Source organism: Ailuropoda melanoleuca, chromosome 6 (genome assembly GCF_002007445.2).
Source record: "Ailuropoda melanoleuca isolate Jingjing chromosome 6, ASM200744v2, whole genome shotgun sequence".
In the NCBI taxonomy this organism is placed as follows: Eukaryota; Metazoa; Chordata; class Mammalia; order Carnivora; family Ursidae; genus Ailuropoda; species Ailuropoda melanoleuca.
In genome coordinates, this window is record NC_048223.1 from 103,623,507 (window position 1) to 103,650,313 (window position 26,807).

General features: G+C 45.2%; 1 protein-coding gene across 3 annotated transcripts in view; it reads left to right on the top strand.

The window, feature by feature from the left end:
- SUFU (SUFU negative regulator of hedgehog signaling) overlaps positions 1 to 26,807 on the top strand; it is a 122,523-nt gene that overhangs the window by 837 nt on the left and 94,879 nt on the right. For all 3 annotated transcript variants that reach the window (XM_034663194.1, XM_034663192.1, XM_034663193.1), the window contains exon 2: positions 3,839 to 3,973. In XM_034663194.1, the coding sequence (XP_034519085.1) occupies positions 3,839 to 3,973 (135 nt within the window). The remainder of the gene's footprint in view (positions 1 to 3,838; positions 3,974 to 26,807) is intronic.

The window sequence follows — 26,807 nt, forward strand, 5'->3', positions numbered from 1 at the left end:
GGAGGAAGTGCGGCTGGCGGAGTTCCGAGAGCTCGAGACTGCACAGGGTATGGGTGGATTTGGGGACCCCCGCACTTCCGTAGGTTAGGAGGGGAGCAAGTTGCGAGAGTTGTGCCTGTGAAGAGAGGAGGAGGAGGAGGTCTCCTTTTGATACCTTCCCCATGAGCTCAGACGTCAGTCATATCGATGCAGTGCTTTTGCGTGTGAAGTTTCACGGAGCAACTTTTCTTGATAAACTTTCTGCTTACTCGGCACAGTTCTCTTTCTCCAAGCAGAGCTTCCTCTGGCTCTGCAGCTGCTTTGCTTTAGGATATTGGCTAGAACAGAGGCAGGGTCAGGGAGATCCATGGTTTGGCTCAGGATTGAAGGGGACCACAGTAAATAATGAAGACCTGGGACTTGGACACGGAGCAAAGAAGTGCAGCGAGATGTCAAGAGGAGCTTCCTGGCCACAAGCTTCAGGATTTAGGCAACAGTCTCTCAGGGAAGCTGAGAGTAACCCTCAAGTGGCTCTGTTAAGGATCAGGCCTGTTTACAGAAGGGCTGCCCTTGGGGTAGGAGTGGTCCTTTCTTGTTTCCCATTCCTGTTTGCAACCTGTCTCTTTCTACAGCCTCTGGGCAAAACAGGTGTTCGAGGGACTCTGACAAAGAGCCTGTCTTCATGGTCTTTCTGGACCAAATTGAGGAACTGGTTGAATCTGTCCAGAACTGCATTCATGTAGGCACTGTATTAGATGATCCCCTTCTTTGAGTTCTGAAAGACTGTTCAGGAGGCAGCTTGGGATGTGGCCAAAGGGGCAGGTAGACCCAAAGGGGAGTTTGATAGAGTGGATGTCTTTGCTGGTTACCTCTCCCTTTAGGACTGAATCTTCTCCAGGATAACCTCTTAACTTCCTCTGGAGATGGCAGAAACTAGACTGTCTAGGGCTGAGGCTAGTTCCTGTGTCGGTGGGAGGATGTGAAGAGACTGACAGCATGAAGGGCCTGGGGACCAGCCACCTCCTATGGGAGAGCCATGTCTGATAGCCAGGAGGAGGTGTGACCAGTGGTACGGTTCTCTTCCCCAGGCAAACTGTTCTTTGGTTGAGAGGAGTTTTTGAAGAGAGCTCCTGAGTGAAAAGCGGCTCTTGATAACTTAATGATCCATTCTCATTGCAAGTCTATATTTAAATATGTATTGTGATGAACTGTATTGGATTGTGTCATGAGAAGAAGTGGGCCAGGTTCTACGATGCTGTTTGTTCAGGCCTCATTTGAGTGTATGGAGAAATCCATACACAGACTTGGGCAGCTGTTTTTCTGTCACCCAACTGGCCATGAAGGATAGAGTTGCGCGTAGAAGATATTAAAGCACATGCAAAGGACTAAGACTGATTGCAACTTTTTTTTTCTTTTTTCTTTCCTTTCCTTTCCTTTCCTTTCCTTTCCTTTCCTTTCCTTTCCTTTCCTTTCCTTTCCTTCTTTTCTTTTCTTTTCTTTTTTCTTTTCTTTTCTTTTCTTTTCTTTTTTCTTTTCTTCTTTCTTCTGCTGCAAGCTTCTTAACCAGGCAGGACTTATTTTTAGAGATGGGCCAACATGTAATGACTAATCAAGAGCACTTCGTGAAGTTAGAAATGCTGGCTAGATGCAGAAAAATATAAGAAGGAGCAGATGAGCGACTGGCTCTTTCTAAGATGTGGAAGGGTTTGCATAATTCAGATTCTGAAATCAATTCATTGATATACCTCACCTTTGAGATCCCATAAGGCCTCCTTGGCAGTTTGACTAAGGCCACCTGGGTCTGGCTGTGGCCCAGGGTCCCTTGAGATTCCTTTTCTCTTGACAGAAGGTTGGCTCTTTGGCTAATGACCCCTGGCCAGCAGGGACATCCTGGCTGAAAGCTGAGACTTTACTGATCAGGGAGCAGAAACACAGAGGCAGAGCTTGTACCCTGGAGCCACTGCAGTCCTGCAACTGGCATGTAGAGTGAAGTTAGGTGTTCAAGGAAGTAAGTTGAAGGAAGATAATCAAGGGTGCTCTGGGTCCTTGGATAACATCTTTTTCTAAGTACAAAATATGATTATTTTCTATATACTCATCTGTTTCCCATCAGGTTTCTGAGTAAATAGAACAGAGCACTGTTCTTGGGGACAAGGTTAATTTTGTCTGACTCTTGGTTATTCATTGCAGTTTTAAGGTAAAGCCACACTCCTTGATGCAGTATCTCCTGAGAGAGGACTGCAGGGGGTGTGGCAGATGGAGCATGAAACCGTGGATACGGTTTTGCCACTTGGAGGGGCAAGATTGGGAATTTGCAGCAGGAAACCGGAGCAGATATGGAGCCTGTAGTCACTCCGATCTGTTAACGGGGTTCTGCAGCTATCATGTGGTTGTTCCAGGGATAGCTACCCTTTTGTTTCTTCCTTCCCCCAGCAAACTTTTCTATATTCACCTGGTTGTGGAAGTCTTCAAATGATTTGGCCAAATCAGAGTTAAGGAAAGACATGGGGATTTGTCCCTTTTCCTAATCTATTCAGTTGAGATTCTTAGCTATTTGTAGCAACTTTCTTATATGTTCTATAAATAACTTAGCATTTCCTAGCACGGAATAAGGATTTCTATAAAGGCAAGTAATACCCTGGCAAAAGAAGATGAAACCAGACCTACTGGTTTTAAATAGTATTTAAATTGCATGGTGCTGACACTCTTGCTGGGATCACATATAACCTGCCTTTTATTTGGTTATTAGTGTTCCTTCGGCGTACGATCCCAATTGCAAAGTGCACTCCATCAATGTCCCAGGGGCAGGCAAAGTTTTTGCAGTCTGTGGAATAGTCAGATGTCCGAGGCAACTCAAATGCAGTGTGTTTGTGGGCTAAATGCAGACTTCCTCCTGCTGATGGTTTCTATTTAGGCTGTTTCTCAAGTCTACCAAGTTTCCCTATCCATTCTGAAGAAAAGCAGGACCTTTTTTTTCTTCTTCTTCTTCTTTTTTTTTTTTTTTAAGAGCGCTAATTGCTCTACTAAAGGAAACCCTTATGGAATTAAATCCTCAGAGTGAGCTAATGACTGAATCTCTTCCTCAGCTGCTTCTCTGTTGGAATTATGGGGGATGTTTAATATGGTCCTCAGAGACCCCAAATCATTTAATATTCCAGCTCTGCCTTTGAGGTGACAGTCTCCTGGGATCATCTCCTGGATGCAGGCGCTTTAGGCTCAGTCTGGCGTGCTGCGGTTCTGTGTGCAGGGCTGAACTAGCCTAAGTGTGGCTTTTGTCACTTGCATGAGAAAACATCAGCTTTGGTCTGTGGGGTGCAGGCTGGGGTCTGGAGGCATTGGGTTTGTTTAGAACAAACTGTAATTAACATAGGGCACAATATAGTCTTTCAGGAATTAGCTGTCTAAGAGGCAGGAGTGGAGCTGAGCCTCTGCTTCCAGGAACAATGCCCATTGGGGATGCTCAGGATGGTCTTTCAACAGAAGCCAATTGATTGACTAATGCACCTCTCGTCTTGAAGCTTGGCATGTTTACAGGCACCATGGAAGAGAGATAATCCCTGCCAATCGCATTTGGGATTGGTAATTTGAAATAGGAGGAAGTAAAAGGGATCACCACCTAGTCTGTTTTATTTCTAAAAGAGGTCCTGCATGTTGGGGATCAAAGGGAGCCTCTTGTGCCTATGGAACTGGGCAGCTTCTAGCTGCCCATCCCTTGGTCTTATCCTGGAGGTGTGGCCTCCTTTTAGTCATCCCAGGTTCCTCCAGGATGGGGTCTTTGGATTTGTAAGGTATGACCCCTTAGCTTCACATTGTCTGCTTTCAGGCTCACACTGACTCCCCTGTGTTTTGTCTTTTGCAGGTTGGGCGGCCCAGACCCCTTGGACTATGTTAGCATGTACAGGAACATGGGGAGCCCTTCTGCCAATATCCCTGAACACTGGCACTACATCAGCTTCGGTCTGAGTGATCTCTATGGTGACAGCAGAGTCCATGAGTGAGTGTATGGCACTTGCCTACCCTCCACCTGTCTGTTCCTAAGCCTTGGGCCTTATTTCTGGGGTTTCCCTGAGCAAGGGTGATAATGTTATAGTTCATTGTGGTTGCCACTTTTCAGGCAGAACCTCTGGATTTCTGCCCTCCTCTTGTATCTGCTTGTGCCAGACTGATCCAGGTCAGCACCCGAACTCTGCTCATCTGGTGCAGGGCAGTGTTGATGACGAGCAAGTGTTCCAAAACCATCAGGTTTTTCCCAGCTGCTTCGGTGTTTGAGCTCAGAGGACAGGCAGCATAGCTATGACCCAGAATTTGAATTGATGCCTCTAAGTCTACTTGTTTTTTTCCCCTCTAGCTTGTAGTGAAAAAATTTAAACACAAAGCATAGTTGAAAGAATTTTATAGCCAACACACAAATACCCACTACCTAGATTATGCAATTAACATTTTACTCTACTTGCTTTGTCGTGAATATATCCATCTCTCTCCCTCTGTTGATCTTACTTACTGCCTTGTAACCTGCAGTTGTCTGTGCTCAGCCAGTCCATAGTACGTTTTTTATTCTAGTCTATCCCCCATTTCCTGCCCTGTATACTTCTCCCCTACATACCCCTATAACCACTGAATTTAAACAAATTTTAATATTAAGTTAAATATCAACTTAGTATTAAGTCAGCTAAAACCATAACAGCAGCACTAATAGTAATGAAAGCTAACATTTATTAAGCATTGATTAGGAGCCAGGTATTCTTCTAGTCACTTTGCATGTATAAACTAATTTTATTTTCACCACAACCATATAATACTGGTAGATACTCATATTTGCCCCATTTTACAAATGAGGAAACTGAGGTACAAAGAGAGTCTATAACTTGCTTAAGGTCACACAACTTGGAAGTGGTGGAGCCAGGATTCTAATGCTCACATTCTGGCTCCAGTGTTCATGCTCTTAATGACTGTGTTCTACTGTCTCTTAAGCAATTATATCATGTCCTCGAGTAAGTTACTATCTATGATTTAAAAAAAAAAAACAAATATTTTGTTCCATCTGCACTCTTTTGTGAGAGGGTACTTTTCTTCAATTTAAATGTTGTCTTCCTTCCCCCTCCTCAGCATGGTTAATTAAGAGCTGATTCTATTTCTATTATCATATCATCTCCTGCTTTTTGCTTTTTGTCCTATCTTTTTTGCCTCTTATACTATCTTTTTGGTATCTTAGTGATGACCAGTTAGCATGTGTAGGTTGAAGGACTAGCAGGGCTCTTCCCGTCCTACCTCAGTGTAAGAGGCTGATTCTGGGAATGATGATGGTATCATGATGAAGATGATAATCACCAGGGTTTTTTGTTTTGTTTTGTTTTTGTCTTTTGCTTTGTTTTAGTTCTTAGTATCTTCCTTATTATCACATCAAATACTTCACAATCTTACCAGGTTCTTTTGTTATCTCCATTTTATAGATGAGAAAATTGAATCACTTGAGGGGTAAATGAATTGCCTAAAGGAAAAGAACTAGGATTCAGCTGAACTGTCTTGAGACCAAAGTCTGAGCTTTTAACCACTAGGGTGTTCTACCTCTCTGATCACAGGTCCAACCCAACTTCCTCTTCTCTCTCGTTAAGCTGGGGGCCCAGGCCTCATCTCCTTACTGATCACATGTTGAGAACAATGCCTGGGCCTGCCTTTATAGCCTTCCAAACAAATCCATTGCAGTGTCAGCAGAAGGCTTTGGGAACAGTGAATTAATCTTGCCTGAATGGGGACCCTGTGTTACAGTATTAGTAATGGAGATAGAATAGCAAACAGATGTGGGCGGTAAAGGCACTATGCTGGACTTGAATGTATATTTTTAATAAGAACTTGCAGAGGGTATTTAGTGCAGTTAGTCTGTACCTTTTGTTGACAGATTTATTCCAGTCAAAAGAATACCATTTCCTATGTGGGTTAAAGATTCTTACAGTATACCTGCTTATCAGTGATGGGTCCAAAGCCCAAAGTGACACAAAGAACATAAGTGAGAAAGCCCTATATTTCAGAGGGGGCAACCTCTGAATTTTAAAGAGGGCCATCCTTACTGTTTTTCCACATTTGAAAGTACCCCCTTATATGTGTGTCATTTCTGTATGATAAAGCGCTGTGATATTCATATGTCATTTATGACAATACTGAGACCTCGATTTGGGCTGTACCTCACCACTGGAATCTAGTGTTTGCTGGTATTATGTCCTACCACTAGAAGGACATGGAAGGAGTATTCTTGGATATTTACCCAGTTCTGGTCTATGTTGCAGAAGTCAAAAGTACGTTTGTAATTGGCCTTGTGCTGGTGTGACTGGTCTCTTCTCAATCCTGGTAAGTTTCTTGAAGAAAAGTTTACTTTTCCAAACATTTCATGTGGCAAGGCCTCTTTGAAACAGATTTAAAGATTCTTATTTAATTTAGTGCTTGAAGCTGAGGTCAAAAAGGTGAGTGTTCTATCATCCAGTTTATTTACTTGTTTATTTATTTAAAGATTTTATTTATTTGTCAGAGAGAGAGAGAGAGAGAGAAAATGCATAAGGAGGGGGAGTGGCACGGTGCCTGGTGTGGGGCTTGATCCCAGGACCCTGGGATCATGATCTGAGCCGAAGGCAGACGCTTAACCAACTGAGCCACCTAGGCGTCCTTACCATTCAGGTTAAATGCTAAGAAGTGTTGAACTGAAATTATGGCAAATGAATCTCTACTAATGCTCTTCTTCCACTGTCTTTTATCTTTCCATTCAGTGAAAAAAGGGCTCAGGCATTGGTTCATTTATTTAGCATACATATCTCAAGCACCTGTTTTATTCCAGACACAGAACATTTTTTTTTTTTAAAGATTTTATTTATTTATGTGACAGAGAAACAGCCAGCGAGAGAGGGAACACAGCAGGGGAGTGGGAGAGGAAGAAGCAGGCTCCCAGTGGAGGAGCCCGATGTGGGACTCGATCTGGGAACGCCGGGATCACGCCCTGAGCCGGAGGCAGACGCTTAACGACTGCGCCACCCAGGCACCCCCAGACACAGAACGTCTTAACAGATGTCTTAGGGATAAAATACCAAGACATAATTCCTGTCTCAAGGAGCTCATGTTCTACAGGGGAGATAAACATAAAGAGAGGGTTATAGTACTGGCTAATAAGTGCTACAATCTGTGGATGAAGAGCATGACCTGGGCGCAGAGTGGAGGGTGTGACTTGTAGTCAGGCTGTTGGATTGGAAGAAGCTCCAGGGAGGAGGTGAAGTTTGAGAGGCACCTGCAAGCTGTAGGCCAGTAGGAAGGAAGGGGACGGGAGGATTGTAGCCTGACACTCCAGGACACCAGCACTCACTTTCAGGATTCAGAGGACTTTAAAAATCTTCTGGCCCAGCGTTTCCCAAACTTCTAGTGCTGCCTTCATAATTTTTGCCATGTAGTAGATCTTTATGTTCTTTTTCAACTAACTCTCCTTTTGGGGTGCCTGGCTGGCTCACTCGGAGGAACATGGAACTTTTGACCTTGGGGTTGTGAGTTCAAGCTTCATATTGGGCGTAGAGTTCACTAAAAAATTAATTAGTTAATTAATTCACTAACCCCCCTTTATTTATTTATTTTTTTAAAGATTTTATTTATTTATTTGACAGAGACAGCCAGCGAGAGAGGGAACACAAGCAGGGGGAGTGGGAGAGGAAGAAGCAGGCTCCCATCGGAGGAGCCTGATGTAGGACTCGATCCGATAACGCCGGGATCACGCCCTGAGCCGAAGGCAGACGCCTACCGACTGCGCTACCCAGGCGCCCCCTAACCCCCCTTTAAAAAGTGATTTAAATATATTTTTATTAAAAATTTTTAAAAAGATTTTAATTTACTTTTTTGACACACAGAGAGAGAGAGAGAGAGAGCACAAGCAGGGGAAGTAGCAGAAGGAGAGGGAGAAGCAGACTCCCCACCAAGCAGGGAGCCCGACATGGGACTCAATCCCAGGACCCTGGGATCCTGACGTGGGCAGAAGGCAGATGCTTAACTGACTGAGCCACCCAGGTGCCCCGTAAGTTACTTTTTAAAAGTTAGGTCACTACCATGTATGGAAACCAGTATCAGTTGCCATAATTTAAAGGTAACTATGGAAATAAATGCAGTGATAACAAAGCAATGTTATTAAATTCTAGCTTAATATCATGGCCTGTCACAGAAGATTCTAAATCTGAGGCCAGCTCTCTTTGTTTAAGAGATTAGCAAGTATGAGAGAGGTGTTGGAAAGATATGCTAACGTCAAATAGAACCTGACCCTAGACATGATTAGAAAAATTGAAAGTGAATTATAAAGGGACATTTTTTTTTGAAAAGTATGATTCAAAGGCACCTTGGTGGCTCAGTTGACTCTTGATTTTGGCTCAGGTCATGATCTCAAGGTCATTAGTTGGAGCCCTGCATGCCCCTCCACTCTGGGTGTGAAGTCTGCTTAAGATTCTCTCTCTCAGGGTGCCTGGGTGGCACAGCAGTTAAGCCTCTGACTCTTGGTTTTGGCTTAGGTCGTGATCTCAGGGTTGTTGAGATGGAGATGGAGCCCGGTGTCAGGCTTTGTACTCAGTGGGGAGTCTGCTTGTGTCCCTCCCCCTCCCCACTGGTGTTCCAGTGCACACAGCCTTTCTCTCAGATGAATGAATGAATTAATTAATTAATTAAAAATAAAAAGTATGATTCAGTACTATTATTGTCACAAATAGGAAACACTGATCTAGTTCGTGTCCCTTAATTATAAGTGGAGAAAAGGACAGTAGCCTGCTGAAGGCTGTGCAGAAGCTAATGAGAGTGGCAGGGTCACCCAATGTCCCCACTGTTCTGTGCTGTGTTTCATGATTGGGAAGAAACGAATGTATGGACATTGTTTGTCTTTAGCATAATGATATAGGCAAACTTTTTTTTAAGTTATTACTATATTCCAGGTTAGTGCTCAGTTCTTTTCATAAAGGTATCCTTTTATGTTTATGTATATCCATTATCCGCATAGTAATGCTGTGACACAAGGAGTTCTTGTTATGTCTTGCTCATGGATACAGAAACGTAGGCTAATGAACGTACTGCATAGGTGGTGAATTAGAAGCCCGGTCTAGTGACCCCACAGCCTGTGTTCTGAACCACTGTGCTGCACTGCCTTTCCATTTTGATCAGTTACCAGCATTTATTAAATGCCTATAGTGTGCCTCCTCCCTTTAAGATCTTTCCTTCTCACAGCTTGTCGAGGATAAGGACAAGCAGAAGTCCAAGGGTCCCCTAGCAGGCCTGCTGTGGGAATAGGAGGGAACCTCCCCCAACCCTGGTAGCCCTGAAAGAAGTGAAGAGCAGGCGGGTTGCCTGAGCCCTGGAATGGCCAGTTCCATCCAGGTTCTTCCCCTATTCACATTCCCCAAAGGAAACAGGACAAGAGAGCACTTGTTTGGATTAAAATGCTCTTAAGAGGCTCTTTCTGAAGTTAGAGAGATGGAACAAGTTCCAGCTCCGGGCAGGCACAGGGGAGAACGGAGTGCTTTTCTAGGAACCCTAAGGCAACCCTCAGCTGACTTCAGCGGAGAGATTGTGCTGTTGCTCTTCCCCTGGACTGGGGAGGTGTGAGACAGCTGATGTGCTGCTGCCAGGTGCAGGTCAGAAGCCTCCGGCCGTTCCCTTTGTGGCCAGCCGCTGAGTACTGGAATGTGGAGATCTGCAGGGCTGTGCAAGAGGTGGCTTCAGCTCTGCTCTCTGGGAGGATTTCTGGCTGCCCCTGGTACTGCAGCAGCCCTAGCTGGACCCAAACTACAGGGCGCGGGAGGCTGACTAGTTGCAGAGTGTGCTTGTGATCTCAGGCAAACTTCCCTGATGGGATTCCGCTGGGCAGGTCATCTTTTGTACACATTGGCTGGTTGCAAAGACAGCCTTTGTGTGGTGCTGGCCTGCAGGCTGGCAGCCCCACAGGGTAGAGCCTGCACCTCACCTCTACCCATGGTCCTTCTGGACTCTGCCCCACACATGCTGGCTTCTTGGCTGGGCAGACCTGTGGAATCTGGAGCTGTTCTTGCCCTCCTTGGGGCTGAAACTACTGCTGACTGGCTTTCTGTGGCTGTCTCCACTGGGTTGGTAGAGAACCTCCTTTTCCTTTCCGGTTCCTCTAAGTTGGGCTCTGTACCGAATAAGTTATTTATTAAAACACTGGATACAGATTAACTTTTCCACATGTTGTTTTGTGTGGCCTTGGTCCCCTGCAGTTAGGAAATGCTTCTCAAAGCTTGCTTTGCAGGAACTTTTCAATGTGTCATTTCATCCTCTGGGGTTTCCAGTGGACATCCTCCCTTTGCCCTAACACACCTGTCCTGGGGGCACGGTCCCTCCTCCGGTTGGGCCTTTCCTGTCTTCCCGGAGCTCTCGTGAAGCTGACAACCCGAATCCCTCTATAAACCACCCACAGATGGCAGGCCTAGCCCTCCCTGTGGCTGGCACAGCAGGCTGAGGAAGTGCTCTGTGGGCTCCTGGCAGGGCAGGCCTCCCTGAAGCTTTGGTCCCTCAGCCTTTCATCTCTGAGATGTTGAGTTTTGGGAGGACTGTGTAAAATGTGGTGCTCTCTGCTAAGGGGAGGGTCTCCAGGCTGCCTCGAAAGAGTGGGGTGCTCTTGGCTTTTGCCCATGGAGTAACGGCTAGCAGCAGGGCTAGAGCTCTTCTTGAAGGTGAAACCACCACTTTGGGCTGGATTTCAGGCCCCAGATCTCTGAGTTTTGAAATGTTGAGAATTCCATTTCTTTTGTAACCATGGGAAGACCTAAGGCACTGTGGGACTCCCAGCAGATCTATGTGGGTATGTGGCTTCATCCTTTGAAAAGCATTTCATTTGCAGCGTGGATTATCTCTTCCTTCATGGGGTAAGGATTCCAGATTTTCCAATTCAGAGAATCCCTCAGCAGTAAGGAGACAGTTGGGAAGAGATTCCTTGAGCTGGCCCAGTCAAACTCACTTTATTTTATTTTATTTTATTTTATTTTATTTTATTTTATTTTATTTTTTTAAAGATTTTATTTATGTATTTGACAGAGAGAGAAAGAGAGAGAGAGTAAGCACACGCACAAGCAGGGGGAGCAGCAGAGGGAGAGGGAGAAGCAGGCTCCCCAAGGAGCAGGGAGCCCCACGTGGGGCTCCATCCCAGGACCCTGGAATCATGAACTGAGCCGAAGACAGATGCTTAACGGACTGAGCCACCCCGGCGGCCCTCAAACTCACTTTAAAAAGCTCAAGCAGCCTAATTATCAGGAGTGACTGCCAGCCAGAGTGATACTGGGCTGGTCAGCACTGGTGATTTCCTTGTCTTCCCACAGAGAGAGGCAAAGACTTGAAGCCTTTATGGGTTTGACATGATTGGATCTCTCAGTCCCAGGAATCTTCCCTGTTCAGACCGCCCTTCTAGGCTCCCATCTCCCACACCTGACGCTTTTTCTTTTTGGAATGCTGGTCTTCACTCCTGCCTTGTTGTGGGTCTCAGTTTGCCAGCATTTCCCTTGCCCAGATTTCTGACCTAGAGCTCCTGACTCTGGACTTTGGCCTTTGACTCCTTATTTCATTCTTCCATCCTGCCTCTGAGGTATCCCACAGAGCCTCCTTTCCTGTTTCAGTAGTGTAGTTCTTTTTTTTTTTTTTAAAGATTTTATTTATTTGACAGAGAGAGAGAGACAGCCAGCGAGAGAGGGAACACAAGCAGGGAGAGTGGGAGAGGAAGAAGCAGGCTCCTAGTAGAGAAGCCTGATGTGGGGCTCGATCCCAGAACGCTGGGATCACGCCCTGAGCCGAAGGCAGATGCTTAACGACTGCGCCACCCAGGCTCCCCTCAGTAGTGTAGTTCTGATGTTGGGTCCTAAGGTGCGTGTGCAGTGACCTTGTCCTCTCTGACCCAAGCTCCGTAGCAGTGGTCTCCTCACTGCAGCACATATCTTTGCAGATCACTGTCCTCCCCGCCTGCCGAGCTGTCTGACACAGAGCCTGGGGCTGCAGAGCACACCCCTCCAGCAAAGCTCTGCTGAGTACCTGATACAGACAGAACATTCAGGAAGATGATGGGTTCAGGGACAATGAGAAGTTATATCTAACTTCTGTCCTTGACATACCCAACATCTGCTTGGTAGAAGATGGCAGAAACCCTGGGAAAGAAGAAGACAATGGGGTTTGGGGCTGGGAGCATGTTTTTGGCTTTGTTCGACCTCCGTGGCTTTGAGGCTGCCTCCCCCTCACCCTGTGATCTTTGGCACCTCGAGAAACTCAAACAGGTAATAATTGTGAGCACTTATAGCTCCCACTGTGTGCAAGGCACTGTTCTAAGTGCTTTATATATAAACTCATTTCATTCTTACAGCAGCTCTGTGGGGGTAAGTATTAATATCTTTTTTGTAAGGAAACTGAGGCACAGAAATGTTAAGGAATTTATCCACCCAGCCAGTGAATGCTGGAGCTGGACTGTAAACCCAGGCATTCTGGCTCCAACAGTTCCCACCCTTCCCTTCCTCTACCCACACAGAAGAGGGGGGTGGGGAGATGGGGGCACAGCTGCACCAGAGGCCTCTGTTACAAGTTATGCACCTAAGTTCAAAAGTATCTTGGCTTAATGGAGTGTGAATAGCTAAGCAGGAAGTGCTTTGTAGGAGAAATGTTGAGCTGGATGTTGAAGCAACTTTGTAGAGAAGAAAGAGTCCTGCTGGGTGATGGCAGGAGGGGAAAACTGGAGGGTAGGTGACAGGATCCTGTGTCATCTCTCCAGTCAAGGTTTCTACTGCCTGACTGTAGTCATTTTTAGTTGTTGGGAAATTCCGTAACTCCTGAATGCACAAAGGTGATGCTTCTGGCTTGGGTGTCAAGTTCCCGTGGTGGTGCTTCTTCAGTGGTCAGGGATGTGCCCAGGATACCGGCAGCCCAGAGTACGCCCTGACCAGGATGTGTGGACTTTCCACTCATTCTCTGTGGGGAGGGTGTGCAGAAATGGATATTTCAAAGGACCTATACCATCTGGCTGAGGGGTCTGCAGTGCTAATCCGGGAGGGATATTTGTTCTGATATAAGGTATCTTGTCACCCTGGAGAAGATATTTTTTTCTTCTGTCTTTTTATTAATGTGAATTGTCATATCACTTTTTTTAAAAAGATTTTATTTATTTGAGAGAGAGAGAGAGAAAGCACACATGAGCAGGGGGAGGGGCAGAGGGAGAGGGAGAAGCAGACCACTTACTGAGCAGGGAGCCCGATGTGGGGCTCAATCCCAGGACCCCAAGATCATGACCTGAGCCAGAGGCAGACGCTTAATGGACTGAGCCACCCAGGCACCCTGTCATATCACTTTTTAAAAAAACATTTTAATTCCTGGGTTGCCTGGGTGGCTCAGTTGTTAAGTGTCTGCCTTTGGCTCAGGTCACGATCCCAGCGGCCCCGCTTTGGGCTCCCTGCTCAGCGGAGAGCCTGCTTCTCCCCCTCCAACTCCCCCTGCTTGTGTGCCCTCCTTTGCTGCCTCTCTCTGTCAGATAAATAAATAAAATCTTAAAAAATAAATAAATAAGTAAAATCTTAAAAAATAAATAAACAAAAACATTTTAGGTCTTTATTTATATTTTTTATTCTAAAATATACATAACATAAACTTTACCATTTGAGCCATTTTTTATTATTTTTAAAATTTTAATTCTAGTGTAGTTAACATACAGTGCTATATTAGGTTCAGGTGTACAACACAGTGATTCAACAATTCTGTACATTACTCAGTGCTCATCATGATAAATGTACTCTTTAATCCCCTTTACCTATTTCACTCATTCCCTCATCCGTCTCCCCTCTGGTAACCATCAGTTTGTTCTTTATAGTGAAGAGTCTGTTTTTTGGTTTATCTCTTTTTTGTTTGTTTGTTTTGTTACTTAAATTCCACATATGAGTGAACTGTAATGATTTTTTTAAAATTAATGGACTTTATATTTTATTTTTTATTTTATTTATTTATCTTTTAAGATTTTATTTATTTATTTGACAGAGATAGAGACAGCCAGCGAGAGAGGAAACACAAGTAGGGGGAGTGGGAGAGGAAGAAGCAGGCTCATAGTGGAGGAGCCTGATGTGGGGCTTGATCCCATAATGCCAGGATCACGCCCTGAGCCGAAGGCAGACGCTTAACCGCTGTGCCACCCAGGCGCCCCTGGACTTTATATTTTAGAGCAGCTTTAGGTTTATAGAAAATTGTAACACATAATACAGAGTTCCCATGTATACCTTTGCTTTGCTTACAGTTTCCCGTATTATTAACATCTTGGGTTAGTGTGGTACATTTGTTACAATTGATGAACCAGTGCTGATACATTATTACCAATTGATGTCCACAGTTTACATTAGGGTTTACTCTTTGTATTCTATAGTTTTGTCAAATACATGTCCTGAAATACCATTACAGTATCATGCAGAATAGTTTCACTGCCCTAAAAATGTGCTGTTCTTTGCCTATTGATCCTTCCCTTCCCGACAAACCCCTTGCAACCACTGATTGTTTTACTGTGTTGCCTTTTCCAAAATGTCATGCAGTTGGAATCATACAATACATAGGCTTTTCAGACTAACTTCTTCCACAGAGCAATATGCATTTAAGGTTCCTGCATGTCTTTTTGTGGTTTGCTCAGTTCATTTTACCACTGAGTAATATTCCATTGTGTGTATGTACTACAGCTTATTCATTTATTATTGAAGGACGGCTTGTTTCCAGTGTTTGGCAATTTTGAATAAAGCTGCCATAAACATTCATATGCTGGTTTTTGTGTGGACGTAAGTTTTCGACTCATTTGGGTAAAGTTGCTGGATCATATGGTAAGAGTATGTTTAATTTTGTAAGAAATAGCCAAACTGTCTTCCAAAGTGGCTGTACCATTTTGCATTCCCTCCAGCAGTGAATAAGAGTTCCTCTTATTTTGTGTCCTCACCAGCATTTGGTATTTTCAGTTTTTTTGGATTTTAGCCCTTCTGATAGGGGTGGCGTGGTATCTCATTGTTGTATTAATTTGCAATTCCCCGATGCCATATGATGTTGAGCATCTTTTCATATGCTTATTTCCACTTCTGTCTCTTCTTTGGTGACATATCTTGGTTTTGTTCCTAACCTCATCCCACTTCCCACTTCTCCCCCAACCGTACATACCCTTTTTCTCACATTATGGGTTCAGACATAATCATGGGGCTGATTATATTTTTGGCTTGTTTGCCTTTTGGTCACTTCTTTTTTTTTTTTTTTAAAGATTTTATTTATTTATTCGACAGAGATAGAGACAGCCAGCGAGAGAGGGAACAAGCAGGGGGAGTGGGAGAGGAAGAAGCAGGCTCATAGCGGAGGAGCCTGATGTGGGGGCTCGATCCCATAACGCCGGGATCACGCCCTGAGCCGAAGGCAGACGCTTAACCGCTGTGCCACCCAGGCGCCCCTCCTTTTGGTCACTTCTAAAGCAATTAAGTGAGTTAGTTCCCCTGAGTAGTACTGGGTCCACATCTGAATTCCTTTGTCTCTGTTTGTTTTAACTGGGGCTGGCTCATGAATTCTCTACTTTTTCCCCAGTGATGGTGTCATCCATAAAGTCTGTAGCTGGTACTGGGAGTTATAGTCTTAATCTCAGGGTTTAAGATTGATCGTGCCTTCCAGTACAGATGATAGAAAGACTTGTGTATAGACTTGTCCACTTTAGATCCTGGCGAGTTTCACCTTGCTTTAGATGAGAAATGAGTATACCAGGCTCCTTGAGATCCCAGCCAGACCTCAAACTCTCTGTCTTAATTGAACCAGCATTGAGAAGACTTTCCAAAATCCAAAACTTTCCTGGCCTCTACTTTTCTTGTTCTATCCATCATTGTTGTTACTTTTTACTTATAAATTTGCTTTTTTCACTTATAAAGACAGTTGAACGATTTTACCCAAAATGTTGAAAATTAGAGAAGGGAGAAAAAAATATTCCTAATCCTGTCACCTTTTGTTTGTGACCTTATATCTGTCTTCATGATGATTTCTGTAAATAATTCATGGTGAGTGTTTCTGGCCCAGATGTGCATTAGGCTTTTGTCTTGTGTGAGTCCCCTCATTTTGGGAATTGACATCTTTCAAAGCTTCCCCACTGCCTGGCTAGTGCTTTTTTCTAAATTCTGTCAGCCCAGGGCTGCTAGGGTTTCCAAATTATGAAAACAGCACATTTGCTGGGGAAGACAGTTCCTACCCATTGCCATGTTGCATTAACTACATCTTTTCTTTTCTTTCTTTCTATTTTTTTTTAAGATTTTATTAATTTATTTTACAGAGAGGGAGAGAGCACAAGCAGGGGTAGCAGCAGGCAGAAGGAGAGGGAGAAGCAGGCTCTGCTGAGCAGAGAGCCCGACATGGGGCTTGATCCCAGGACCTTGGGATCATGACCTGAGCCCAAGGCAGATGCTTAGCCAACTGAAACACTCAGGCACCCCTACATCTTTTTTTTTCATTATAATTTTTTAAAAAGATTTATTTATTTGAGAGAGAAAGAGAATATGAGTTGGGGGGGCAGAGGGAGAGAGGGGATCCTCAAGCAGACTCCCTGCTGAGTGAGGAACCTAACACAGGGCTCTATCCCAGGACCCTGAGATCATGACCTAAGCTAAAATCAAGAGTCAGCCGCCTAACTGACTTAGCCACCCAGGCGCCCCAACTACATCTTTTTTTTTTTTTTTTTTTTCCTTTTGCTGCTTGACTTCTCATAGGAATGATGAGCAATTTAGGTAGTAAATGCACTGACTGTGCTAGCCACCATCTCTCAGTTAATACCTCGGTCCCTTAGGTAAAAATCACCATGCATTTAGTCCTGAGGGAGTGTGTTGTTCCTGCTCTTGTTTTCCTATTTATTTATTTATTTGAATATTTATTTATTCATTTGGGTGGGGAGGGGCAGGAGAGAGAGTCTCTAAGCAGACTCCATGCTGAGTGTGGAGCCTGATGTGTGGCTCGATCTCACGACCCTGAGTTTATGACCTGAGCCAAAACTAAGAGTTGGACACTTACCCAATTGTGCCACCCAGGCACCTCTGTTTTCCTGTTAGAAAGGTGACAGTGGTTAGGTTTGGTGGTCCTTGTCACCTGGAACTGAACACCATGAGCCTCCTTATTTTTCCCTTTCTTGGGTGTGTGGATACAGAAGACCGAGACTGGCCTTAGAGAGTGCCCCAGGCTGCTTGTACCCAACGTACACAGAAGTTTCACAGGTATAAGCACAAATGCCAAGGGATGGATGAGATCCTTTTCAGGTAATTTCCTGAAATAAATAGGCTACCATTTAGGGCTTTTGAGGCTTTCTGCCATACATAGGAATCAAATAATTTAATAATAGTAGATCTCTCCTGGCACTGGGTCTCCTGGATGATGGGTGGGTACACTTGGTTCACATCCAGCATTAATCACTGGCCTGTTTGGAGGCCAGCCATTTGTTTACTGCAGAGATAATCATTGCTGGGGCAGTTCTGGGCATGAGGTGTGTACTAGTGAGCAGCATACTCTTGGTCTGGTCTTCACGGAGCCTCCAGTCTTCTTGGCTGAAGAGTCCTTGAACCGGAAAACATTGTGGGCAGGCGGACCTGATACAGCCTTGGAATCTTAAGTGATCACGTGGAACCTCCTTGCCTTCTTTTCTACAGTCCGTGCCTTGAGGCCTGGTGGAAGGTTTTCTTCAAGTAGGAGTCCCAGTGCTCAGAAACATGGCCAGGCCTACGTTTGGGGCTAGACCAGTTGCCCATTTGTGGGGGAGAATGTGGGTTCATAACAGCTTCTTAGAGGGATGTGTTCCACTGGACTCCAGGCCCTTTATTAGTGTGTTAGTAAAAGATAGTGGCCTTCCAAGATCCCTTTCCTCCCTCTTCCCTTCCATGTTACTCAGGCTTCTTGAGGTTCCAGTCATAGAACCAGCTTTGCCACAAGAAGACCAATCAAGGAGATGCTTTTGTTTTTCCAGTGCTGACCTCTATGCGATGCCTGGGGCCACTTGGAGCTCTGCCTCTGACCACCAGTTTCCCTTACTCTGATCTTACGCCTTTCTACATGAGGTCAGGAGCTCGGGAGCCATGCCTGAGGGGAGGGGTCACTACTAGAGAACGGGGTCTGGCCCATCCTATCCCAGGGGGTCAAGCTGGCGGGCTGCGCTTTCTGCTTGTGATGGATTTTGACTCCTAAATGCTTCTGAACAGCTTGGTTGGTTAGAGGAGAAAATGTAGTGAAAACCGACAGACGATACCGTGGCTTGCCCTAACCCCTTCTCCTTCCTGCTCTAGCTTTTCCAATATATCGGGTTGCAGACATGCTGGATTCCTGCTCTCCTGGAGCCAGTCTCGCAATTTTTCATTCCCGCAGTCAGGGTTTTGTGCAAAGAAAGGGCCCAGGGAGAAGGCAGTAGCTGCACAGGGAGCCTTTGGGATTCGAGCTTTCTTTGCAGGAGTGTTGCTGACACGGATCCCTTAGTTCTGAGCTAGCTCTGTGGCCGGGGGCAGTCATCCACAGCATCTCACGCATGTCACCCCTCCACTCAGCACCATCCAGTGGCTCACTTTGGGCTTTCTCTGGCTGTTGAGAAAGTATTCTCACACCAGAGGTGAATAATTCTCTCGGTCCAGCACCAAGTCTGAGCATTTAGCTCTTCAGGGGGAGTCCTTCAGTCTGGACCCTTACTCTCCTAGAGGGGAGATAATCCGAGTGCATTGCATTTTCATAGGAGTCAGAGCCTTCCTTTGGGAGGACATGTGCAATTTTGGTGAAAATGTCTGAACTTTGCTTTATCGGGGTGGTAGAGTACCTCTAGCCCCCGGCACAGCGCTTGGTACATGATAAGCCCTAAATTGATGTCTGTAACTGTTTAGTGCACGTTATCTAAGTGTCTGGTGCTCTGTTACACGCTGGGAGTACCATGGGCAAGAAAGCAAAGTTTCTGCTCTCATGGATCTTACATTCTTATAGGAGAAACATGTAAAAGTATTTATAGTTTTAGATAGTGCAGGTGTTGTGTTGAAAATAAAGCAGGGGTGATGTGCTGGGGAATACCTGGGTAGAAGTAGGAGGTAAGGTGGGTGGAGACAGTACATTTAGTAGGTAACCAGTGATGGTTTCCTTGAAGATGTAACATTTGAACTCAATGACAAAGTGGCAGCCAGGGCTGTCACATTATACAACTCCAGAGGCACCATTCATGTTAGTCTGTGCAGTTTGGGTTCCCTGGAGTTGTACAGTGCTCTGGTCACTCAACCATGTGAAGATCATAGGCAGTGAAAATAGCTAGAGCAAAGGTCGTGAAGCAGGAGGGACCTTGAGGTGTCCAAGGAACTCAAAGAAGGCTAGTATGTCTGGGGCTTGGTAAGAGAGGAAGTCAGTGGAGCAAGATGAGGCAGGAGAGTTTGAAGGCAATATAAAGAATGTGATATTCAACAGATTATCTATTGACTCACAAGGGAAGCCAAGGGATGATGTGGTGGGGGAAGGCAGGAGTGTGGTTTTAGGAAACTTTTCCAGTAGTGTGGGACCTTAGCACCAGAATGAAGGCATGGGAACAGAGCTGAGTGATGTGTTTTGTTTTCCTAAAAAGGAAACAGCAGCAAAAGTGGCTCAAAGGAAATGCCATTAAGATATTTGAGTCTGACTTTGATAGTGACAGAGAGGAAGGCTCATTGCTTTTTTAATGCTCTCTTATCTTGCTTGTTGTTGAATGTCTCAGCCTTATTATCTCTTTGGATGGTAGTGGGAATATGATTACCATTTAGCGTTTGTTCAGCTGTGACATGATGTGCCCATGTACAGAACACACAAAAACTACAGTCCTTGCCCTTGGGGAACTGAGATGCTGGAAAGATTTGTTCCCATTATCTTCTTTCAGATGTCTTGATCTTCTGGGGCAGCTGGCTTCTCAGAGTCCAGGAGGATAGTGGGTGGACAAAAGGCCCTTGGGCAGAATGCTCTGGCCCTTGGGTCTGTAAGAGTCCCCGAGCTGTACACCTGTATGCAAATGGCACCTCGCTTCCCAAATCAGACTGTAACCTACTGCTGTTAGCCTGCCTGTCTTTTCTTGTCCTTCTCCCTTTTTTTTTTTTTAAAGATTTTGTTTATTTATTTATGAGAGACAGAGAGAGAGAGAGAAGCAGAGGCAGAGGGAGAAGCAGGTTCCCCACAAAGCCAGGAGCCCAATGGGTGACTCAGTCCCAGGACCCCAGGATCATGACCCGAGACAAAGGCAGAGTCTTAACCAACTGAGCCCCCCATCAGGCACCTTCTTCTTATTATTTTTTATTTATTTAAGCAATCTCTATACCCAATGTGGGGCTCAAACTCAGGACCTGGAGATTAAGAGCCACTTGTTCTACTGACTGAGGTAGATAGGTGCCCTTGTCTTTTCTTATTTTTAAAGAGATTTTGTATAGATGTTGTTTAAACCAAAGCCAAGAGTGAGAGCTGTTGTAATGATGCCAAGAAACCCAAGCACCAGGCTCTTCTTTGGTCTAGAATTTTTATACAGTGCCAGGCTGGCTTGGAATTACCCTGTGGGACTGACCTTTTGGTTCTTTGCTGGTGGTTGGGAGTAGAGGGGAGAAGGTATGGTAGGTCTCCACTAAGGGAGGGTGAACTGGGAGCTTTCACCACTCTGGAGTAAAGGGTCTCCTGCTCTTGGCTTGGTGTTTTTCCTTTTTAAAAATTATTCCAAAAAATTTTTTCCAGGTTTTTTTTAAAGATTTTATTTATTTATTTGAGAGAGACAGAAAGTGAGAGCGAGAGAACACAAGTGGGATGAAGGGCAGAGGGAGAAGCAGACACCCTGCTGAGCAGGGAGCCCGATGTGGGGCTTGATCCTGGGACTCCGGGATCATGACCTGAGCCGAAGGCAGATGCTTAACCGACTGAGTCACCCAGGTGCCCTTTTTTCCAGTTTTATGGAGATATAGTTGACAAACAGCAGCTATATTAAGTTTAACATGTGCAGTATAATGACCACATATTTTATGAAATGATTATCACAGTAAGTTTAGTTAATATCCATCATCTCATATGGATAAAGAAAAGAAGAAAATGTGTGTGTGTGTGTGTGTGTGTGTGTGTGTATGTGCTGAGATCATTTAGGATTTACTCCCTTAGCAACTTTAAATCGGCTGGCTCAATTTGTACAACATGCAACTCTTGATCTTAGGGTTGTGAGTTCAAGCCCCACATTGGGTGTGGAACCTACTTATAAAATTTTTTTTTAATATACCATACAGCAGTGTTAACTACAGTCATCATGTTGTACATTACATCCCCCGGACTTGGCTTATAACTGGAAGCCTGTACCTTTTGACCACCTGGTGTTTTTCTTAGAATCAATGTCTCAGTCTGAGGAAGCTCTTGCTCACTGAAAACCTGGGATAGAGTTAAATGCCCTAAGTGTTGGGAGCCAGGTGAGTTCAGCTGGATTCTCAGCTGAATCAGTCCTGTGAGCCACTGTTTTTGAACCTTGAGGAATGCTTTGGGAATGTGGTCCTTGGCTCCCAGCAAGGGATCTCAGGAAACATCTACTTGAGTGAGGCAGATGCATTCCATGAATCTTGTTGGATGCTTTGTAGTGGAAAGAGCGTCTACTACTCAGAGTTAAAACTCTGAGGTGGCTGCCCTGCACTGTGGCCTCATCAGACTCCCAGCTCCGTGTGAGGATGCAGTCTCAGTGGGTGTCATTTTTCCCTTCCTTCCTTCCTTCCTTCCTTCCTTCCTTCCTGCCTGCCTGCCTGCCTGCCTGCCTTTTCCCTCCCCCTCTCCCCCTCCCTCCTTTTCTTTTCTTATGATTATACAAAATTAATATAATATAGCTGAATGTTTTTTAAAAAATCTTAGTTATGTCAAAATATTACCATATAGGTCACCTGGGTGACTCAGTTGGTTAAGTGACTGCCTTCGGCTTAGGTCATGATCCCAGAGTCCTAGGATTGAGCCCCACATTTGGCTCCCCCTGCTCTGCACGGAGCCTGCTTCTCCCTCTGCCTGCTGCTCCCCCTGCTATGCTCTCTCTCTCTCTGTCAAATAAATAAATAAAATCTTCAAAAAAATATTAGCATATAAACATATTTCAAAAAAATTTTACAGAGTTTCTCCACTTAGTATAGTGTTTATGTAGTCACCAAACACCATTTCAAACAGCTAATGAAGTATCTGTAAATGTGAATTGTTCAAAAATAAAAACATCACCTTTGCAAATGTTTATTTCTTTTTTGTTTATTTTAAGGATTTTTATTTATTCATTTGAGAGAGATGGCACAAGCCGAGGGGAGGCAGGGGTGGAGGGGCTGAGGGAGAAGCAAACTCCCCACTGAGCAGGGAGCCTGACGTGGGGCTCGATCCCAGGACCCCGGGATCATGACCTGAGCTGAAGGCAGATGCTTAACCGACTGAGCCACCCAGGTTCCCCTTTGCAAATGTCTACAATCCAAGATTGGGAAGTTGGGCAAAGCTGGAAGACATGGGCAGCCCTTGAAGGATGGGCTGATTAAACTCCAGAGTCCAGAAGTTGGGAACCTAGAATCATCTGCTGATTTTTTTTTTTAAGATTTATTTAATTATTAGAGAGAGAGAGAGAGCGCACGCGCGCATGCATGTGAATGGAAGGAAGGGCAGAGGGAGAGGATCTCAGGCAGACTCTCTCCTGAGCATGGAACTCATTATGAGGCTCGATCTCACCACCCATGAGATCATGAGCTGAGCCGAAACCAAAAGTTGGATGCTCAACCAACTAAGCCACCCGGGCGCCCCATCTGCTGCTGTTTTAAAGGAGAAATGCTACACAGAGACTGCTTCTGTTGAGCACTAAGCAAAGGAAGGATGAATGCTAGCTTCTGTGGGGGGGGGTGCTGGCTGGGTGCTAGACACTGGGCCACCCCATTTTAAGTCTCCCAACTCCCCTTTGAGGGAAGTATCCTTATCCCAGTTTAACAGCTGAGGAAACAGGAGCGTGTGGAAGTTAATTTGCCCGAGGGTCAGCTAGGGAGTGGTGGACTGGGCTTGTGTTGTCTTAGGCGACCTCCATTGCCTGTATTCTTGCCCATGTCGCTGGACTCCTCTCTGGCATCTTATAGGATCCTAGAGTGGTATAATTTTGTGTAGTTTCTACCCTAAGTCTACAATGGGATCTCAAAAGGGTCCAGGGAGACCAAGACTAAGAATTTCTGACGTCTACCTTCCTTGCTTCCTGGTCACTGCTGCCAGGCTCACCACTCTGCCTCAGCCCTTCAGTACATAACCTTGAGCTAGCATTTTCCTCCGTACCCCTTACCTACCATTCTAAATCTTATAAAACTTTGCCTCTTTTCTCAGATTCAGTCTAGTTAATAAACGTTTGTTTAGTCTCAGTATATGCATGTCACCAGTAGTCGGTCAACTGGTATCTTTTGATACCTACTAAATACCAACCTTGTTCCGTGTTCAGTGTGTGTCACTTTGGAAAACTACAAAGAAGTAGAAGAATGGCAGGACTCCACGGTATAATGTGAGAGACCCTTGCTTAAAATGTAAGGTAGACCACACAAAGAACTGTACTAGAGATAAAACAGTGCTTTGAGAGAACATAGTGTGGGGGAAAAAAAAGAGAGCGGAAAAAAGAGCAAAAGACATGGTAATTGAGAAGGGCTTTGACAAGACTGGACTAGAAGGGCCTTCTAGGCAGTAGTCATGGCATGAGGTGGGGGATGTGTTCAGGACATGGAGGTTGATTTGGCGTCACAGCACAGCGTTGGTACTGGCATAGATACAGTGGGACCTGGGAGCAGAAAGACTGGTCAGTGTCAGAAATGCTGTCTGACACCTGCGGCATGCCTCATTTTCTTGACCTGCCAGTTTGGTGACCCTACACCAAAAGGTGGATGAAGTTGGCCACATGTGATAGCACGCATGCACGCACGTGTGCCCACACACACCTGGATCCTAGTCGGAATGCCTTCTTTCCTTAGTGCTCATAGACCAACTTCTAAAATCTCCTCCTACTCTGGGACTCCTAAACCCAAGGAAATAATATGGATTTCCCCACATATGAGTTATTGAGATAAAACAAGAAAACAAGCAATATTCATCAAGATCTTCGCCAAAGTACAAAAGAGTGCAGCTTTGGGAGCAACCTCCCATTCAACAAGAAAACAATGGTCAGGGGCGCCTGGGTGGCACAGCGGTTAAGCGTCTGCCTTCGGCTCAGGGCGTGATCCCAGCGTTGTGGGATAGCCCCACATCAGGCTCCTCTGCTAGGAGCCTGCTTCTTCCTCTCCCACTCCCCCTGCTTGTGTTCCCTCTCTCGCTGGCTCTCTCTGTCTCTGTCAAATAAATAAATAAAATCTTTAAAAAAAAAAAAAAGAATAATTTNGGTTATTTCCTCTTTTTTAAAAAATGATTTTATTTATTTATTTTAGAGAGAGAAAGCATGAGCAGGGAGAGGAGCGGGGGCAGGGGAGACTCTCAAGCAGACCCTGTGCTGAGCGTGGACCCTGACACGGGACTTAATCCCAGGACTCTGAGCTCATGACCTGAGCTGAAACCAAGAGTTGGACGCTTAACTGACTGAACCGCCCAGACGCCCCTAATTTCCTCTTTTGTAATAGACAGTAGTCATACTTCTTTTGTAATAGGGAAAATTAATTCCAATATGAAAAATTTATCCACATTTGTAAACCAAAAAAATAGTAATTTCTTTATTGTGTAAGTGTATAGTGATTGGCTTGGTTGCCACTCTCCTAGTGCTCAAGGGACCAGAGGAGGGATTGAGATTTGAGAACCTATAAGGAAAAAGTTGTATGGGGTGTCCCTCTTTAAAGTGACCTTCAGCAGTGACCTTCGATCAAGGGGCATGGCCAGCCCCAGGCAGTCTTACAGGAGGGAGCCCTGGCCTCTCTTTCCTACCTCCCTCTGATTTCCTGTCAGAACTCCCACTGGAAGCCAGGGGCCTTAGGAGCCCCACACAGGTCTGCCTTACAGGGCAGAGAGCAAGGTGAATATGCTGGTTTCTTGTGGCTGTATAACAAATTACTACAAACTTAGCAGCTTACAACAACACCCATTACCTCACATCTCCTTTGGGTCAGGAGTCCGGGTATAGCTTAGCTGGGTGCTCTGCTTGAGATCTCACAAGGCTGCAATCACAGCGTCAGCTGGGCTGCATTCTCACCGGAGGCTCCATCAGGGAAGGATCTACTTCCAAACTCCCTCAGGTTGTTGGCAGAATTCCTTTTCTTGTAGCTATAGGAGTCATGGAAGCTTCTTTAAAGCCAGCAGCAGAGATAGCGACTGCTGGCAAAATGTGGTCTTATATAATGTCACATACTCATGGGAATGCTATCCTGTCACCTAGCCATATTCTGTGGGTTAGGAGCAGGTCACAGGTCCTGTTGTTATTCAGGGAGAGGGATTCCACAAAGGCATGAACACCAGGGGTAGAGATCACAGGGGCCAGCCCAGGATCTATCTGCTATAATGGGGATGGATCTGGAAGGGCAAACAGCAGATACTGAGCTCAGGCACCCAGCTCAGAGAAGGTAACACCTGAGCCTTCCTGAAGGTTAGCAGAGGGCAGAGATAAAGGGAACAACCTACGTGGAGACTCTGAGGTGAGGAAGTCATTAGGCTGTCCAGGCATCTGCCACTCCATTAACTGGGCTTGGTGCTTAGAGTGTTAGGCAGGGGAGATGGATGGGACCCAGGTCATCGTGAGACTTGCTGAGAGGTCTGGACTTTCTCCTGAAGGTTTAGTGGGTGTGAGCTTTGGAGAATTTTAACCAGGGGAGAGGGATATCCTGTTTCCTTTAGGGAATGTCAGAAGAAACAAGTAAGTAAGGCGAGAAGCAGATTAGTGAGGAAGAATGTTATGGACATCTGAAGGCCAACCATAGAATGGCAGTTAGGATGGAGAAAAGAGGACAGATTTGAGCCGCTGAGGAGGGAGGAGGAAGAGTTGACAACTTGGTGACCGCCTGCCTGGCTACACAGGGGACTGAGGCAGGACTGGAGGATGACACTTCTGGTTTAGCAGCTGTATTAGTTTTCTATTGCGGCAATAACAAATTACGTTATGTCTAGTGGTTTAAAACTGCACACATTTATGATCTTACTGTTCTGGAGGTCGGAAGTCTGACATGGGTGTCACTGGGTTAAAATCAAGATATCAGCTGGGCTGCATTCCATTCTGGAAGCTGTAAGGGAGAATCCATTTCCTTCCCTTTTCTGTTTTCCAGAAGCCACATGTATTATTTGGTTCATGCCCCTTCCTTCATCTTCAGGGCTAGTAAGGGCAGGCAAGCTCTCATACCACACCTGTCTGCCTGTTCTTCCACCTCTTCTATCTCTCCCCTTCTCTTTGAAGGACTCATGTGGTTAGATTGAGCTCACCCACATAATCCAGAGTAATCTCCCCATCTCAAGATCCTTAACTTAATCCCATCTGTGAAGTCCCTTTTGCCATGTAAAGTAACATACAGGTTCTGGAGATTAGAATGTGGACATCTTTGGGGAGCCATTACATGGGCTACTATAGTAGTACTCTTTTTCAGTTAGGGAAAGGTGGAGAAGGATCAGGTTTGGGAAGATACTGAGTTTAGATTTGCATATGTTGAGTTTGAGGTGTCTGGGCCTGGTCCTTTGGGGATAGATTTGGGACTCCTAACAGAGGCATGGCGCGTGAAGCCCCTTTATGAAGTTACCTGGCAGGAATCGGGCCCTGCAGAAAGTGGGGCTTTAATTTCTTTCTTTCTTTTTTTTTTTTAATTATATTATGTTAGTCACCATACAGTATATCCCCGGATTCCGATGCAAAGTTCGATGCTTCATTAGTT